Source organism: Phyllostomus hastatus, unplaced genomic scaffold (assembly GCF_019186645.2).
Source record: "Phyllostomus hastatus isolate PE091 unplaced genomic scaffold, TTU_PhHast_1.1 phas_contig_58, whole genome shotgun sequence".
Lineage (NCBI taxonomy): Eukaryota > Metazoa > Chordata > Mammalia > Chiroptera > Phyllostomidae > Phyllostomus > Phyllostomus hastatus.
In genome coordinates, this window is record NW_025333916.1 from 41747759 (window position 1) to 41766421 (window position 18663).

The following is an 18663-nucleotide window of genomic DNA, read 5'->3' on the forward strand; positions in this document are numbered from 1 at the left end:
AACTGAAATGTGTCTTACAACATAAAGGTTAAGAACTTCAACCCTAGAGCCAGACTGCCTGGGCTTAACCCCCACACGACCACTTGCTGTCTCTGTGACTTTGGGCACGTCACCTACCCTCACGGCGCCTCCGTGTGCTCTTTTGCAAAATGAGGGCACTACGAACACCCACTTTACAGCATTATTGTGATCATGCAATGAATCCACACCTATGAAGTACTTAGAACAGTACCTGATATACAGAATTAGCTGGTTTTACTATGATTCCTTCTACCACGGAACCCACCCCTCCAAAAATACTTCAGAGTTCTTTTTCCCTTAAGGTATACCGGCTTATTTCAAGCCAAAAATTCTGGAAAAGAAGTGACAAAAGGCAGTTTTCCTTTAATAATCATAAATGGTACAATTTTTCACCTCACTGGGATGAAAAAAGTCTGCTTAGTAATTATGGTAGACACCTAGTGGGTTGTCTACCATAGTAGGTGAGCTTGTCCCCACCTTAGCCTCCTCGATTCCCCTCCTCTGAGGGCAAGCGTTCCCAAGGACCACAGGGGGTGCCATCACACCTGCTTTACCACATGACCCAGGGCCAGACACCCAGCAAGAATTGGCCAACCCAACATGTTCTTTAGGAATTTGGAGTGGGCTGGACCTGTCATATGTTCTCAGAAGCTGATGACAGTCATCCACTGTTCGTGTGGACTGAAGGACAAGATGGCCAGTCTGCAGCGAGTGGGGGTGGCAGGGCTGGGGGCTTAGGGAGAGAGAAGGGGGTCCAGATGCGGAGTTGGTCCTGGTGCTACTGTTTCCAAGGCCACCTGCAGCCCTGCCTTCGGGGTCTGCCAAATGTCACTCACCATTTGATTAAATGACCTCTGGTCATAATCATTACTATAAAGTAACAGACAAATGGAAACATACTTCTGTATTCTAATAACCCTACTTTTCAACAGAACATGAAAGTTAACTGTCTAAGTACTAAATGGAAGACATGCAGACATCTGTGATTACAGATCATTATCCGAAGTTACAATGCCGACTCTTTAATCTGTGAAAAAGAGCCTTCAGTTATTAATCTGAAATCAAAAAGGCCCAGGACAAGGTTGTTATCAGTCACCTCCATGATGAAGATGCCTCTTCCTTCTCATGGGTAATGATTAGCAGCTTTACACAGAACAGAAAAAGTAAACACGTGACTGTCAACAGGAATTTTACACGACCTACATGAAGGCCATTCGTCTGCTTGCAAAACTCTTCATAATCCTGGTCAAAATCCATTTTCCGCTGGTCTAGGAAATTATATTCTTTTTTCTTTATGGAAGCAACAATACCCTGAAACATTATGAAAGAAATAAGACAATATTTCAATATTCTAGTATCACTTAATTCAATATAACCTTTAAATGCAGAATGATCATTACCAAGAAAGCAACTTAAATGGAGCCTATTTCTTTAGTTACATCGCTTAATGCTCATTACAGCGGTATAATGTTGCCTACTGCCTTCAAAGCAGTCATGTGGAAAGCATTTTTCATGAAATTTTATGTATTTTTAAGAAAAATGCAAAATAAAGATCACATGTAAAAAGTAGAAGTGTTTTCTGTAAAAACTTCTTACTAATCTCATCTGAAATAATAAGAAAGAAGCCCAGAGTAGAAGTTACTAAAATATTTTTCATTGAAGTTTGACTTCTCACAGAAAATAAATAAGACTTTAACAGAACACAAACTCAGAAAGAAAACAGTTATAACATCTACAGATAAAATACTATCTTCTAAGCCTCAAATGTCTTAAATAAAATGTCAAACCACAACCTACCATTTAAAGATTCAGGAATTAATTGCTTCCTTCTCCCTGCAAAGCTGCAGTCTGTGACTACAAGAGTACAAATTAGGCAATTCATCTCCCTGAAAACACTATTATCCAAAGTTTTGTTTGCTCTGAATAATGAGCTATAATGCGCCGTGATCGTTCTTAACCAGGTGCTAAGCCATTGTCAAACTCGGGAGCCCACACTGTTGACACAGCATATAATTTTTATGAAGAATGTTGGGCCTCCTTCTGCAATCTCCTCTTCAAAGTCATTTCCATTTATACATCTATTCAAACACCTTAATAGACAAAAGCATATAAACTGCATAACTCCGTGAGTCAAGTTTACTAGTTAAAACAACCTACTTTTTCATGCTATATAACTACAAAATCAGTTCTGTTTAGAAATTGTATATATTATGCTACCCATCGTGTTATAGGAAGTGTATAGAATAAATGTGAAAAAGCCACATTCTACATTTTAATGTGGTGATTAAAAAGATTTGGGGCCCTCACAAAATTCTGCTCTATGTTTGGATTTAATGGTCGTTTAAGAGTATTAAGTAAATAAATCAATTAATTGTGACCTTTAAACCAACTAATCAAACTCAATCTACTAAATCACTAATTTGACAGATTTGAGAAAGTAGTATTTTTATTTATTTATTTTTAAAATTAAAGTTATTGGGATGATATAGGTTAATAAGATCATACAAGGTTCAAGCGTACGTTTCCATGATACGTGGTCTGTAGGCTGCAGTGTGTGGCCCACCACCCAGAGTCAAACCACCTTCTTGTCACCATACACTTGGCCTCTTCACCTTCTACTACCCCTCCCACCCCCTTCTCTCTGGTAACCACCACATGGTTGTCTGTGTCTATGAGTTTCAGTTTTATATCCCACATAGGAGTGAAATAATGTATATATTGCACACCTGTTGTGTGCCAGCTAATTGTGAAGACACAGAAATGAACAAGACAAACGAATGTTCCCGCCCTGGGGGAACTTACATCTTTGGTGGGAGAGAGAGGGATTCAGAATCTATGCAGTCACAAACAAGTGAACAGGATCATTTTAGCCAGTGATAAAAGGAATAATGTGACAAAGAATGATTGACGCACAACAAAAGTCAAGAAAGACAAATTAGAGGGTCATTTAAATCAGTATCTGGAGGCTAAAGAGGAAAACTCTGTGAAAATCAAGAGGTAGAATTTTCCGGAAAAAAAAAAGGTACTCCCAGCATCTGGAGAGCATAGAATGAGGAGAAGAGGAACAGGCAAGGAGGTGGGGAGGGTGGGCCAGGCCTGACAGCCAGGCAAGAGCCTCGCAGTCATTTCTGTGGATGCCACTGTGAGCTTCTAACTCTGGTACAAACACAAAGATCTCCCGTGCAGATGGTACGCTTTCCTGCACCATCTACCTCTTATCTCACTACCTCTGTCTGCCCCATCGACTTTAATTGGTATTTCATTTCAGATTTTCGGTTTCTCTTCCCAGTACTTTTATCAGCTTAGAACTGCCTTTATCTGCATTTAGGTGCATAGTTCAACTTCTCATTCAAAGATAAACTTTGAAATACATTCCAAAGTTATTTTCTCATTAAAAATAGAAAATAGATTCCAAATTGAAAAATAAGTGGATATATTGCTTCTTGTCTTACAAAACTGTCACCTTCAAAGTACAGATTTTCTACCACACAAAATTACACAGGAGTCACCTAAAATGTTTTCTGCTACATTAGGAAAGTTTTTTTTTCTTTTTCTCTTCCAAAATCTGGTACACTCAGGAGATGAAAAAGAGCCCTTAGATTGGCCTAAACTGTTAGAGCACAAAAGCTGGCAATAAATGATATGATCTTTTTCAAGTTCAAGTACAAAAAAATCTAAGTTTCAGTATCATTGTTCCCAATGAGAAAAACATTTACTACATCCACATTAAAAATTGAAAACACATTTTGTTTGTAAATTGTTTTTTTAATCTTCAAAACATTATTAGATCACGGAGTCCACTTTAAAGACTAAGATTAGTCACATATCTATCCTTTTAAGATAAAGCAGTTAAATGTGAAAATAACTAGACTAAATAGCTAAAATAAAATTCAGTCCCTTTTATTTTTGACACGTGTCCAAACAAAATGCTGAAATGCAGAGATGATAACAAAACACTCAGCACTCAGCATCAACAAATGCCAGACACACAGCATTTGCTTCCTTAAACTTATCCCTTCACTTGTCCTGCATGAACAAGTGAAGGGATAAGTTCTATCAAAATACTTTTCTTGGGCTACTAATGAAAATGCTTTTACCAATGATGATTAATTTCAGACAGTTGGGGAGCGGTTATCATTATCATAACCGCATACCTGAAAAGAACATATTAGCACCATTACATAATTCTCAAATAAATTTAATTTCTTTATTGGTTAAGGGCTATGGGCTTATATTTCACAGTATGAACTATATGAATCATTCTAAACCTGGTTATTTGCATAAAATATCTGAGTTTTAGTTCTGGATTAGAGCAGCAAGTTTAATTTTGAAACAATACCTGATATTTAGTGGCCATGTCTTCCAGGCCCTCAATTTTAGAATCTTGCAGGACTGAATATGTCTTAAAGGTTGTAAAAATGTCCAGTATCTTAGCAAGCCGTCGGTGGAAGGTTTCGAATTTTCCAAAAATATACATCTCGCTGAATTCAAATTGTTTTTCATTTGGATCCTGTTTTAGCTTTTGTTTTGTCTTGTGAAAGCAGTGCTGGTATTCCTTAAAACCAAAAACCAAAACATAAGAAAGGAAGGACAACAAAGATATCTTAGTCATTTCAGCAAAGGTGATGGCAACATTAGGGCAGAACTGCAAGTCCTTTCAGTATCCCGCCTTTTCATGCTCTCGTCCATCAGCCTGGAATACCATCTTCTCCCACCCTCTGCTCTAGCAAAGTCCTAAGTACTCATAAGGAAACTGAGAGATGCAGCCACCCCACATTCATCTCACCACATTAGCAACAGCCTCACTCTGTGTCTATCTCCCCAATTCATCTATAAGGATCTTAAGAAAACCTTAGTCATCTTAAACATCTTTGTATCTTCAGTACTTAATGGGTGTTCGGACACAGCAGGCCCCCAAAGGAGCTAGATATAAGTGCATAGGTTTTACAGAAAGGTTTATTAACATGTAACTTTCTTAACAGTAAAGAATTATTGCTTTTTTCAGCAACCAAGAATATAATAATTGCTAAATAATTTAACATGCATCACCAAAAACAACATAAAATAATGAAGCATTATCTTTGTGTATTATTAGGCTGGCCATTACCTGCTTAAGTTTAATTGCAGATAATATTTTTTCCACAACAACATCCTGTGGCTGGCTCCACACGGAAGCAGTTCCATTGTTGGTAATATAAGCTTTACATGCTGATATCATCTGATTGGTCACCTGGAGTTTTCCAATAAAATGGTGTTATGTGCATAGAACAGTCATCAAGTATAAATTGGACTAGAGGGTCCTTAACTCTTCTATCTCTCAGGGCATACAATCTGTGGGCTTGAGCTTTGGATTTATTTGTTTCCATAACAACTATGATCAAGCACTAGCCCTTTTTATTCTGCTTGATTGAGGCATAATTGATTAATAAAAATTGTATATATTTAAGGTATGCAATGTGATGATTTGATTACATATGAAAAGATTATCACAATCAAATTAATTAACACATCCATCACCTCAGAGTTATCATTTTTCATGTATGTCTTGGGAGCAGTTAAAATTTGCTATCTTTAACAAAGGATATGAAGGACCTATACACTGAAAACTATAAGACATTATTAAAAGAAATTACAGAAGACACAAAAAATGGAAATATATCCTGTGTTCATGGATTGGAAGAATCAAGATGGTTAAAAATGTTCATATTATCTGAAGCAATGTGCAGAGTTAATGCAATCCCCATCAAAATCCCAATGTCATTTTTTAAAGAACTAGAACAAAAAAATCATCAAATTTGCATGGAACCACAGAAGTCCCCAAACAGCCAAGGAAATCCTAGGAAAAAAAGAAAATAAAACCAAAGCTGGTAGTATCACATTCCCTGATTTCAAATTATACTACAAAGTGGCACTAATCAAAACAGCATGGCAAAAAAAAAAAAAACAGACAACCAGAAAGATGACATAATCGAGAGCCCAGAAATAAACCCACATGTATACAGTCAAATAATTTTGACAAAGGAGTCAAAAGCATACAATGGAGAAAAAGAAAGCCTCTTCAATAAATGATCCTGAGAAAATTGGAAAATCACATGGAAAAGAATGAAACTAGACTGCCTGCTATTAGTCACCATACATAAAAATTAACTCAAAATGGATCAAAGACATAAATACAAGACCTGAAACAATAAATTACATCAAAGAAAACATAGGTACTAAACTATGGACCTTGGTCTTTAAGAGAATTTTATGAATTTGACCTCAAAGTCAAGGAAGGTAAAAGTAAAAATAAATGAATGGGACTATATCAAACTAAAAAGCTTTTACATGACAAAAGAAATGTTCAACAAAACAAAAAGGCAACCACTGAATGGAAGAAGATATATGCAAACACCATCTCCATTAAGGGGTCAATATCCAAAAAAAAGAACTCATACAATTAACAAAAAAAAAATCCAGTTGAAAAATGGGCAGAAGACCTGAACAGACATTTCCAAGACATACAAATGGCCAGCAGATATATGAAAAGACGCTCAACTTTACTTGCTAGTAGGGAAATGTAAATCAGATCTACAATGAGATACACCTCACACCTGGTGAATGGCTATCATCAACAAGACAAGTAATAACAAGTGTTAAAGAGTTTGTGAAGAAACAGGAACTCTCATTCGCTGTTGGTAGGAATGTAAACTGGTACAGCCACTATGAAAACAGTATGGAGGATCCTCAAAAAACTAAAAATAAAGTTACCATATGTACATTGCATCCTTATTTACTATAGCCAAGACATGGAAACAACCAAAGTGTCCTTCAGTAGATAATTGGGCAAAGATATGTTGCATATATACAATGAAATACTGCTCAGCCACAAGAAAAGATGAAGTACTGTCACTTGTGACAACATGGATGGATCTTGAGAATATCATGCTAAGCAAAATAAGCAGATGGAGAAGGTCAAGAACCATAAGATTTCACTTATAGGCGGAATATGAAATTCAAAGCAACAAATAAACAAACAAGTCAAACAAAAACTCGTAGACACAGACAATGGCATGGTGGTTACCAGAGGGAAAGGAGGGTGGAGGGAGGTAGTAAAGGGTAAAGGGGGTCAAATATATGACGACAGAAAGAGATTTGACTTCGGGTGGTAAACACACAAAGAAAGCACTTCTATATAATTTTATATATAAATATATATATATTTATATATAAATTTTATATATATCTTCTATATAATTTTATTAACCAATGCTACCCAAACAAACTCAATGTTAAAAATTTAAAAAATAGAAAGATCTGCTCTCTTAGAAAATGTCAAGAATACAACACAGTATTATTAATATAGTCACCATGCTGTACATTACATCCCCAGAACTTATTCATCTTGTAATTGAAAGTTTATACATTTTGACTAACGTCTCCCCATTACCCCTGCCCATCACCCTGGCAACCACCACTTTCATCTCTGCTTCTATTTGTTCGACTTCATAGAGATTCCACACATATACTGTCAAAGTCATTTGTGAAATCACAGAGTTGGAAGCACCATGGAAAATCAATGATTTGGGCCCCCTTGTGTATGGAGGATGAATGTCTTAACCAACCTAGAAATGATTCACTTTCCAACCTAACAGCTGTTCAGAGTTTTCCCCGATCTCCCTCAGTAGCTTAGTAACTCACAGTTCCTAAGTGCCATGTAAAGCATTGTCCACCCTGATCATTTCAAATCACCAGTCTGCAGCAGAAATGTCAGAGGGAGAAGGCAACACAGAAAAGAATAAAGCTAATGTAGGTAACTACTAACATTTTATGCATCCATGCAAAATTAAGAAATTTCAGAATTTTCTTGGTCCTTTTTTTTTAATTAAAAGGGAAACTGGAGGACTACTGCACACATGGAATGATGTATTGATAGTCACTGGATCTGCATAATATGGATGTGGGAGTTCAGTATACAATTTTCTTTGCTTTTGTAACTGCTTCAGTTTCCCATAAAGAAAGATTTTTGAAATTTAGATAAAGGGTGGTTTTATTATCCTGTTCAACAACAATGTCTGCAAATAATATGCATGAAATCTACAGTACTAACACGAGTTGACTTTTCAGTCACCTACCCAGGAAATGTCCCCCATGACCCCAACACGGAGTGTTACAGGGTGAGGTCAGGAAAGGATCTCGTGGAGTTCCTGCCTTGCTCCTTGACCACAAGAGCAGAGGAGCTGCCCACTGAGCACTCAAGCCTGCTGTCCCTATCCCCAGTAACAATCATAACTCCTACTGACTCAGTGTCCACAACACAAGTCCTGATGAGTTGAAAATTCCTCTATTTTAATGCAGCATTTAAGATTTTTGCCTTGGCAATGAAAAAGTCATTTCCTTCTTAGAGAGCATTCTTAATGGGAAAAGCAACAGGCTCACCATAAACACTTAGGAGTTAGGACATAAGGTTCAAACATTGTCATATAAAGAACTCACACGACTCCATCTAAGAAGACAAGCAACCCAATTTAAAAATGGACAAAGGACTTGAACAGACACTTCTCCAAGGAGGACATACAGAGGATACAGAGACACATGAAAAGATGCTCAGTATCACTAGCTATCAGAGAGATGCAAATTAAAACCACAATGAGATGCCACCTCACACTGGTCAGAATACCCGTCATAAACAAAGCAACAAACAATAAGTTTTGGAGAGCATGTGGATAAAAGGGAACCCTAGTGCACTGTTGGTGGAACTGCAGACTGGTACAACCACTATGGAAAACAGTATCGAATTTCCTCAGAAAACTAAAAATGAATCTGCCTTTTGACCCAGCAATTCCACTGCTAGGATTATAACCTAAGAACCCTAAAACACCAATATAAAAGAACCTATGCACCCCAATGTTCATAGCAGCACAATTTACAATAGCCAAGTGCTGGAAGCAAGCTAGGTGCCCATCAGCAAATGAATGGATCAAAAAACTATGGTACATTTACAAAATGGAATTCTGTGCAGCAGAAAGAAAGAAGGAGACCCTACCCTTTACAACAGCATGGATGGAACTGGAAAGCATTATGCTAAGCAAAATAAGCCAGGCAGTGAAAGACAAATACCATATGATCTCACCTTTAACAGGAACCTAATCAACAAAACAAACAATCAAGCAAAATATAACCAAAGACACTGAAATAGAGAACAGGCTGACAGTGACCAGAGGGAATTTCAGGGGAAAAGAGGAAGGGTTTGCAGGAATAAGTATAAAGGACACATGGACAAAAACAATGGAGGGGGGGGGCAGTGGAAATGGGAGGGAGGTGGAGAGAAGCTGTGGGGGTGGGCTGGGATGGGAGTAAAAGGCAGAAAACTGTACTTGACCAACAATTAAAATAAAAATTTAAAAGGAATAAAAAAAGAAAAGAAAAAGAAAAAGAACATTGTTATGGTTTTTGGCAGAATCATTATAATTGCTGTATAGATTGATGGAACACAACAAGTGGCTTTTATTACCATGATCACTATTCTGACAACACCAAGTAGACAATTGTGCTATCAAACAAATTTGGTATAGCAGCATATCAAATATGAAACAGGAAACAGTTTTTCTCTATTAAAACGTACCCATGGGAATAAATAATGTGCTAAAAACCCTAAGTAAGAAATTCCAAAAAGAATCTTTTTCCATTTTTACTATATAATGCAATGTTTATTTATAATAATTACTTTGAGAAATAATGCCTCATGATTTGCCAGAATCAGCCTCTCACATAAACTTAATTCTATCTCTATTGTGTAATTAAGCTGTTTTAAAAATTTGTAGGATACACAGATGTTGGATTGTGCTAATATGGTACTATTTAATTACCAAAAAATTGACCATTGGCAAAGAAATTTAAGTGATCATGAACTTTACGATATTCACCTACCTTTACAAACAGAGATGTAATCTTCTCAGAGGTGTTATAATAATGAGAGATGCTGTAGATCATTTTGATTGCATTTATAAGTGTAGGAATAGCATCAATCATGGATATCTGGAAGACACCACAAAAGTTTTCCAGGAAACAAACATCAAATTCAGCAAAATTCAATAGTCTAATCATGCCAGCTTAATTAGAATAAAGTTTAGCTACGTGACTTTTACTTAAACTTTAAAATATTACCTAATACTTTACATAAATATATTTAAGGATCATTTATTATGTAGTCACATGCAGTTAATCAAATCTTGTTTCACTGCAAGAAACACTACCTTTCTTTTAATGACAAGGAGATTGTATTAACTAAGAGTCAACTTTGTAATCTATAAAAGCAGGTAGAAGATCAAACAAACACCTGCTCGATGCTTCTTCCCACCGTAGTGTGGCTCAGAATGTAAGTGCCAATATTTAATGGAAAGTGGAATGTGTCGCAAATATTTTTTAAATATCACATAGGTACATCTTTGATAGATTGACAGGTGCATGGATGGATGGATAGACAGATGAACAGGCAGATATAGATACACATATATAGATACATGTGAATATACATAAATCATTTTCTTAAGAATGAAAAGAGATTTCCAAGACTTTTTGAACAAACTAATATCTACAAACCAAAACACCACATTCAATTCAGCAGGCACAAAAGCGCCATCAGTAGACTGAGTAGAAATCGTTAACTCACAGGGTCACTGCTGTACAAGGGGTCACAGCATTTTTCCAGCGTATACAAATATTTGACATTGTCCTTTGCTTCGTTAGCTGCATCAGTTATTCGAATGTCCATCTCCCGCCAAGTCTAAGTGCAGTACAGAAAAGCGATTTTAATGTGATTATTAATAGAGAAACTTCCAATGTAGCATCTACTAAGTGTCACCACGAGTCCCTTGAGTCAGACTTTCAGTTTGTCCTGTGCCTCTCACATCAAACTGAATCCAGAGGGGTGAAGGACACTGCCACACTGAAGAGCAATTAAGGTTTTTGACTAAATTTGCCAGGTATCTCTTTCAGGCCTTCTCTTGTAAAACCTAGTAAATAACTGGGACAGAGCACCCAGGGGCAGCACCTCCCTTCCAGCCTGCATCTTCTCTTCTCCTCCGGCTCCTGGACCCACTCTGCCCCTCACCCCCATATTGTCTATCTTCACTGCGTATCCCTAAACTTCTGTTCATCCAATAACGTAGAAATTATCTAGTAATTGCCAATCACATGCCAGGACTGTGCAATGACCTAGGAACTTCAAATGTTCCTAGGACAGACATGTAAATGTAGGAGAAGTAAAATTATGTGATTTAGCACAAGCCAGCACATTCAACTGACTTCATGGAAGTCCTACTAATATTTCTGAACTATAGTACAATGAAATGATTGCATTCTTTGACCAATGATATAAAGGAAATCCAAAGTATTAGCTAAAACAAATTATTATTGATTATTTAAATCATTTTCATAGATTGAAACATCCATGCAAACAGCTAATGAACATTCTTAACGGCACCAAAGCCAGGTGTGGTCGGCACCTCTATGATGGTCCCCCAGGGAGCACTGACTCCTGGTATTTGTGTTCTTGTGTCATCCTCACCCCTTGACTGTGGGCCGAGTCTAGCTATTCACTTCTAATAAACAGAATGTGACAAAAGTGATAGGATGTCACTTCTGGAATTCATTTATAAAAGCTGTGGCTTCTATGTGGTTTGCTCTCCCGCAATCTGCCACTTCCTCCCTGTAAGGGAAGCCCGCTGCCATGTGGTGAGGAGCCCAATGGAGAGAGGCCCACATGGTAAAGAACTAAAGGAAGCCTCCAGCCAACAGCCACCAAGGAACTGAATCCTGCAACAACCACATGAGCATCTCGGAAGCAGATGCTCCCCAGCTGAGCCTTCCCAGGAGGTGACACCCCTACTGTGACCTCATGAGAGATCCTGAGTCAGAGGCACCCAGATAAACCTGCACCCAAATTCCTGACCCACAGATTGTGGGTCACTAAACGTTTAAGTTGCTAAGTTTGGGGGTAAACTGTAACACAGCAGTATAAAACTAATATACCAGAACTAAAATATTTATAAGGTAAGTTTTTGTTATTACTACTCCTAGTTGGCCTTAATTCATAATGTACACAGTCATGTTATGGTGTTACATCTTAATTACATGCAATGCCCTCTAATAATACCTTTACATATAAGTACATCTGCCAACAAATACCTTTACTTCAAAGGCTATTCCCACAATACCCAAAATTACAATAGGGTAAAATTATTCAATCTTAAAGTTTTTTTCTTGAAGGTATAGTAATATTTTTCTATTCTTAATCACTCTCTGACCTAACATTCCCATTTCATAAAGCAAAAGTACGTGGCTGACAACCTTGAGAAGTTTCGACTTGGCAGCAGCAAGCACTGCCAACACAGCCTTCACATCCGGGCTTTTCAGTTGGTCCAAAAGGTAGTTAAACTTGGAGAGTCTTTTTTTCCAGTGCTCCAACTCTGCTCGGGGCCCAAGGTCATCCGCCTCCTTCCGCAGCTGGTTGTTCTCAGCGAGGACCTGAGAGGCACAGGACAAACGTGAACCACTGAACAGAGCTGGCAATATGAACATCATACAAAAGCAAAAAATAAAGAAATAAATGATGCTATCTCAATCATGCTGTATTTTTAATTGTTTGCAGGCTTTGAATGACAGCCTTTAACTAACTTAACATGTATCTATTTTAAAAACTTCTACAAAAATAGTTAACTTATTCTAACTGCAAATTATTTAAGAGTTTTAATACATTTTTGGAGGGCCTGACCTCAGCAAGTTTCCTTGGCTATTCATTTACCTATGTACAACCTTGAAGCAATACAACCTTAGGAAGCTCCCAGGCCTTACGTTGGTTAATTTTTTTAAGATTTTATTTATTTATTCTTAGAGAGGGAAGGGAGGAAGATAGAGAGAAACATCAATGTGCAGTTGCTGGGGGTCATGGCCTACAGCCCAGGCATGTACCCTGACTGGGAATCAAACCTGCGACACTTTGGTTCGCAGCCCACGCTCAATCCACTGAGCTACACCAGCCAGGGCTTAATTTTTTAAAAGATTTTATTTATTTATTTCTAGACAGAGGGGAAGGGAGAGAAACATCAATGTGTGCTTGCCTCTCATGCGCCACCCAGCCCCCACTGGGGACTCAGCCTGCAACCCAGGCATGTGCCCTGACTGGGAATCAAACTGGCAACCCTTTGATTCACAAGCCAGCACTCAATTTGCTGAGCCACACCAGGCAGGGCACTGTTGGCTAATTTTAATTGTGTTTACTTTTTGATATAATGTCCACCTTCACTTAGGACTTTTTTGGAAATATTTTAAGTTAAATCTCAGGATCTCTTTTGCAAGACACACAAAATTAGAAAACTCTTTCTATTTCTACAAATGTGCTCATCAAAGTAAATCATACTGAGGAAAAAAAATAGCAAAGTGCTGCCTTCTAGTTGTGCGAGTATACAGAGTCGCCAACTTTCATCTTAGAATTCTCACTATCTCTTCCTAACTAATGACTATAATAAAGCCATGTGAACCTGTCGCCTCTTCAAGGACTGTTAAAATATTAGGCAAATATGCCTTCTTCCATTAGCTAGTTCAGGATTGTGGCATCAGGAACTGATGTTTGGTTTCTGGAAATTACCTGTTCTGTTTGTTTGATCCACACTTTCATACAACCTTCTACTTTTTCCAAAGTCTCAGGGTTATTAGCTAGAGTCAAGTAGTCTATTGGTTCCTTCAGGGTTTTCAGTTCAAATATGTCACACTTTTGAAGGTTCACCTGATTAAAATGAAAATTAAATAATAAGGTGATGCTTTTTAAACACACAAATACACACACACACACACACACACACACACACACACACACACACTGGGTGATCCCTAGGCTTAGAAGTGTCTTAAGGGGATCCTCTAGTCTAAACTGCCCTGCTCTGTGCAGAAAGACCCTGATGGCACAGTGGGACATAAGATGCCCAGTCCCCCCACACTCTGAGCACACCACTCAAGAAGATGGATTCTGAGGTCAACTTTGGGGTCAAAAAGGAACAAAGGCTGAACTAGAGAGAAAGACAGTCATAACATCACAGATTTGGGGAATTAATAGGAAACTTGAAAATCAAATAGTCAACTCATGAAGCCAAAGACAGTGGAGAAGCTTCAAGAAAACTGATTTGGAGGGGAGTAATTTCTAATCTATCACATTCATATTTGGAAATGTTCTCTTGTCCTTGCCCAATAACACCTTTATAGTTAGCAAGTTTAGTGCCAAACACATAGATTTGTTTGGGGAGGAAAAAAAGAAAAGGGTAGAAAAGGATGTGTGTTGAATTTTGACTTGATAATGAAACCTAGTAATAGAAAATGGACCCCAATATTTAATGAGGGCATTTTCCTTCTGGTATCTGTGCACCTGACACTGTGAATCTCTAAATTCAGATCTCACACCCAATGTCACTTTACCAGCCACAGAGCTAATATGTTTCTCAACTGGTTCAGAACCAGCAGGATCAAATGTGGTTATTTGCCATGCTAAGTGCCAACGTGGCCAAAGATCCACTTCACAAAGCCCAGGCCCTAAGGGCTTCCTGGTGAACCAAGGTCAAACTAAAGAGCACGCTAGGACATGTGGGAGGAACAAGCTGGGGCATGTTGGGCACCAGATACTGGGATCACACTCTCCTTCTATTTTTATTTTTTTGTTTACTTTTTATTGTTATTCTATTACTGTCGTCCCAATTTTCCCCCTTTGTTCTCTTCTGCCCGTCCCACCCCCCTGCTCCCACAGTCCATCCCCACACCGTTGTCCATGTCTGTGGGTCATCACACTTGTTCTTCGACTGGTCCCTTCCCCATCTTTCCCCCATTATCCCTCTTCCTGCTCCCCTCTGGCTGCTGTCAGTCTGTTCCATGTTCTGTCTCTGGTTCTATTTTGCTCATTAGTCTATTTTGTTCATTAGATTCCTTGTATAAATGAGATCATACAGTGTCTGCTTATTTCACTTAGCATAATTCTCCCCAGACTCTGTTTAAAACCAGAAGAGACAGTGGTCCGCAGAGGGAAGCCGTGCCCCTGCCGCCACAGCCTGCTGCAACGAGACACTGCAGCACCCGGACAGACCAATCAACATTTCCTGTTTTCTTCACTTGGCTTCCGAACAAAGCCCTGCCCTCCCTGACCCCTAACAGCCCAAGTCCTGGCCCCGACGCCCACCCCTGCTCAGACACACTGTCAGCCCCACCCCCATGGGGCCCAGAGGTGCCATTGTCCTCCCTGGGCCTGGCCTCCTCAATTGGTGTTTTGCACACTGCTACCCTCTGACAGAGCTCTGAAAACCCACCAGGGCAGCCACGTGCCTCCACTCCCCTGTGCCTCTGCTCAGGCTACCCCAGCCCGGAAGGCCCTCCCACCTCCACCCCTTGCCTCTCCCACTCTGCACTTTCCAGGTGCCACGTAGACAGGACTCGTTGGTTTTCAGGGAGGGCTCTGGGCCCCACGAGGCAACACTGCCTCCCTCCTGTAGGAGGACCCATCCACTTTTTAAAACACTTCTGCTACAAAATGAAGTATATTCATAGGAAATTATGGCTTTTTTATGTACAGTAACAATTTAATTTGGTCCAAGTTGCATTTTACTATGGGCTGAACCATGGTTAATTGCTAATATAACAACTATGTTAGCTGGAATCATCCTGCTCCAGTCCGGATAAAGTTTACGGCAGTCACTCATTCCGCATCCTTTAGGAAGCCTCCTACCACCTCCCTCCCTCCTTCCCAATTTCCCAGTGGGTCTCGGTGTTCCTTGGAGTGGAGTGAGCATTACATTGTCATTGGTACCATGGGATCCATTCCTCTCTCTCCCATCCATGCCTCAGGGGGCTGTCACCTACCCCAGTAAGCACTGACGAAGGCTTACTGCAGGCAGGACAAATTTTGGCTCACTTTTACCATGCTTATTCTTAAAGGCCCTTTGGTCACTGGCTGAACCACAGGACCTGGCCCACTCTCTCCCTCTAGATACGTGCCAATTTCTCCTCTCTCCCCATCAGGATTGCCTGCATCCCTACCCACCACCCATACCCACACCCACACCCTCACCCACACATGCTCTGCATCCAAGTTCCTTCCTTCTGTGATGCAGAGCAATAGCACAAATATTTCATATTTTGCAGCCACACATCTGAAATGCCTGAGCCTTCCTTCATAGTCAGCATTTCAACGGAGTCTCTGATGCATTAATCACTCCAAACTATGGGAATTTAAATCTAGTCCCCACCCTATCTTGAGGGGGCAATAAAAGTGCCCACAAGATTGTTTCAAGATTTGCAAGGTGGTGGACCTAAGACTATGTAAGAGAACTATTACACACATCTATGTTGATTTGTTCACCCGCCGATCTTTTGAAGAAATAACTTATTTGTCCTTACCTTCTCCCTCAAACTCTCCTGCGCACTGGACAGGACACTGACAAAGCCTTCCAGGGAGCTCAAGAAGTCCTGCCGCATGCTGGACGCTTCCTGAAGCCCCTCGAGCTCGCCCCAGCCCTGGCTCGTGGCCCTGAGAGCCGGAATGAAGATGTCTGACAGCAAATGCCTCATGCTGTTGAGCAGGCCCCCATCTGTGGCATCTAGCATATTAAAGTTCACCTCCTGGAAAACAAAGAGGAGATCCTTTTCTGTAAAAATTACCTCCAGTCACAACATAGCTACTAAGTCTTCTCTGAATGCTGTTATTTAACCAACCATCCTGTGAACGGAAATAAAGACCAGTCAAATGAGAAAAGCAAAGGCTAGTGATTCAGAGCTCGCTCAAACTCCGCCACCATCACTTGCATTTTGGCAGAGACGCGCAGACAGGCAGGGGAGTGGGAGAGCATTCTAATGGAATGCCCTGATTGCAGGCTGCTGGCCGAGAGATGCTGGAAGAGGGCTAACTAGAAGTGAGGCATCCTGTGTGATTGGTCAGCGGTGCACATTTGGCTTTCTCTGGTTGGACCCAGGGAAGGCCACTGGAAGTGTGGACAAAAGTCAATACTGACAAACAGCCTGGCTACCTGGGTTGTTTACCATAGGTAGGGGGTCACTTTCCTGGGCAGGTTGCTACAGTCGCAGCTCAATCTTCTATTTTTTATTTTTTTTATTGATTTATTTTAGAGAGAGAGAAAGGAAGGGTGTGGGGGTAGAGAGAGAGAGAGACTTGTTATTCCACACATTTATGTATTAATTGGTTGATTCTTGTGTGTGCCCTGACTGGGGATCAAACCTGTTCCTTTGGCCTATTGGACAATGCTCCAACCAACTGAGCTACCCAGCCAGGGCTCAGAGTTCTATATTTACATATGATCTTGCCACTCTGTTTTTCTATTCAGTGTCTCTGTGCAGTAAATTTTAATTTTCATACTCTGGTTAAGACATAGCTTCATACTATACTAAATCTCAATCATCACAATAAAAGAATGAAACAAATACAACATAAGATGTTTACCAGTTTATCTACACCAAGCAAATACAACTATTAAAGGCAGGGGAGACATGTAAACATGAACTTTATTTTGCACAAAAAATAAATAAAGTTATATGTTCACTTTTTAAAGTTTTATTTTAAATGTATGAAATTTGCCATAAAATAAATCATATATGGGGAATTCTTTTCAAAAGGAGAGACTTTGCTGTGACGGGTGTGGCTCAGTGTGACCGGTGTTGTCCCACAAAGCTAAAGGTCGCCAGTTCAATTCCCAGTCAGAGCACATGCCTAGCTTATGGGTTCGGTTGCCAGCTGGAGCGTGTGCAAGAGGCAACCAATACATGTTTCTCACTCACATCAGTGTTTCTCTCCCTCTCTTCCTCCCTCCCTTCTCCTCTCTCTAAAAGTAAATAAATCATTTTTTTTAAAAAGGGCAGCTCACCGTGACACACACACACAAAAATGTTGTATCAATTTTTGTTAATATATTGACTCTTTAGTCCTCTTACCTAATAGATTTAAAGGAAATGTCCTCTTAATTGTTTGCTTGCAATGCTTTTAAAAATACTTCTTTGAAAGTAGATTTAGATACTTAATGAATATTTATTAAACAAGGGGCATCTTCGCTGGAACTTGTGTGATCTCGGTGAGCAAGTGCAGGGTTGCTCTGGCCCTTACCTGGTGAATGTTCTCAGGGGTGACGGCCCTGGAAGGGTCTGTCCTGATGAAGAACACACATATGCCAGTGAGAGCAACATCTTTTCCCTCTGTCACAAACACTTTAGGTTTTTTAATCTTTCCAGAAAGAGGGTTTGCTCCTCCTGAAGAGCTATGTTGTCCTACAAAGGCAAAAGAATTTTAATTTCACCACTGCTATTTGCACTTCACATGGTTGCATCTTGGTATGAAGTTTCCTTGTTGAAATATTGTCGTATTGGCTCATCCATGTGCCTTACAAAGTCCACCACTTGGGCAATCTCTAGCCTGAACGCTAAAGGATCTAAAAGGATCGGTTTGTTTCAAAATTGTTGCTTTAGGGGGAGGGAAACAGGAAGAAGAGAAGCAGGAATAAGAAAGACTGGCCCAAAGCAAATTCTTGCTAAAGCTATAAAAGTCATCCCTGTCACAACGGGCCTTCACAGGGGGCAGTGAAACGGGGTGAGAGAGGGGACAGCATCTGTTGGCATGTGCTA

The 18663-nt window shown here is 39.6% G+C and overlaps 1 protein-coding gene across 1 annotated transcript in view; it reads right to left on the bottom strand.

Annotated features, from left to right (window-relative positions):
• DNAH5 (dynein axonemal heavy chain 5) overlaps positions 1-18663 on the bottom strand; it is a 196427-nt gene that overhangs the window by 170924 nt on the left and 6840 nt on the right. The window contains 9 exon segments of the mRNA XM_045847800.1: positions 1225-1332; positions 4361-4576; positions 5129-5251; positions 9931-10038; positions 10673-10786; positions 12352-12528; positions 13649-13786; positions 16435-16656; positions 18149-18309. Of these exon segments, the coding sequence (XP_045703756.1) occupies positions 1225-1332; positions 4361-4576; positions 5129-5251; positions 9931-10038; positions 10673-10786; positions 12352-12528; positions 13649-13786; positions 16435-16656; positions 18149-18309 (1367 nt within the window).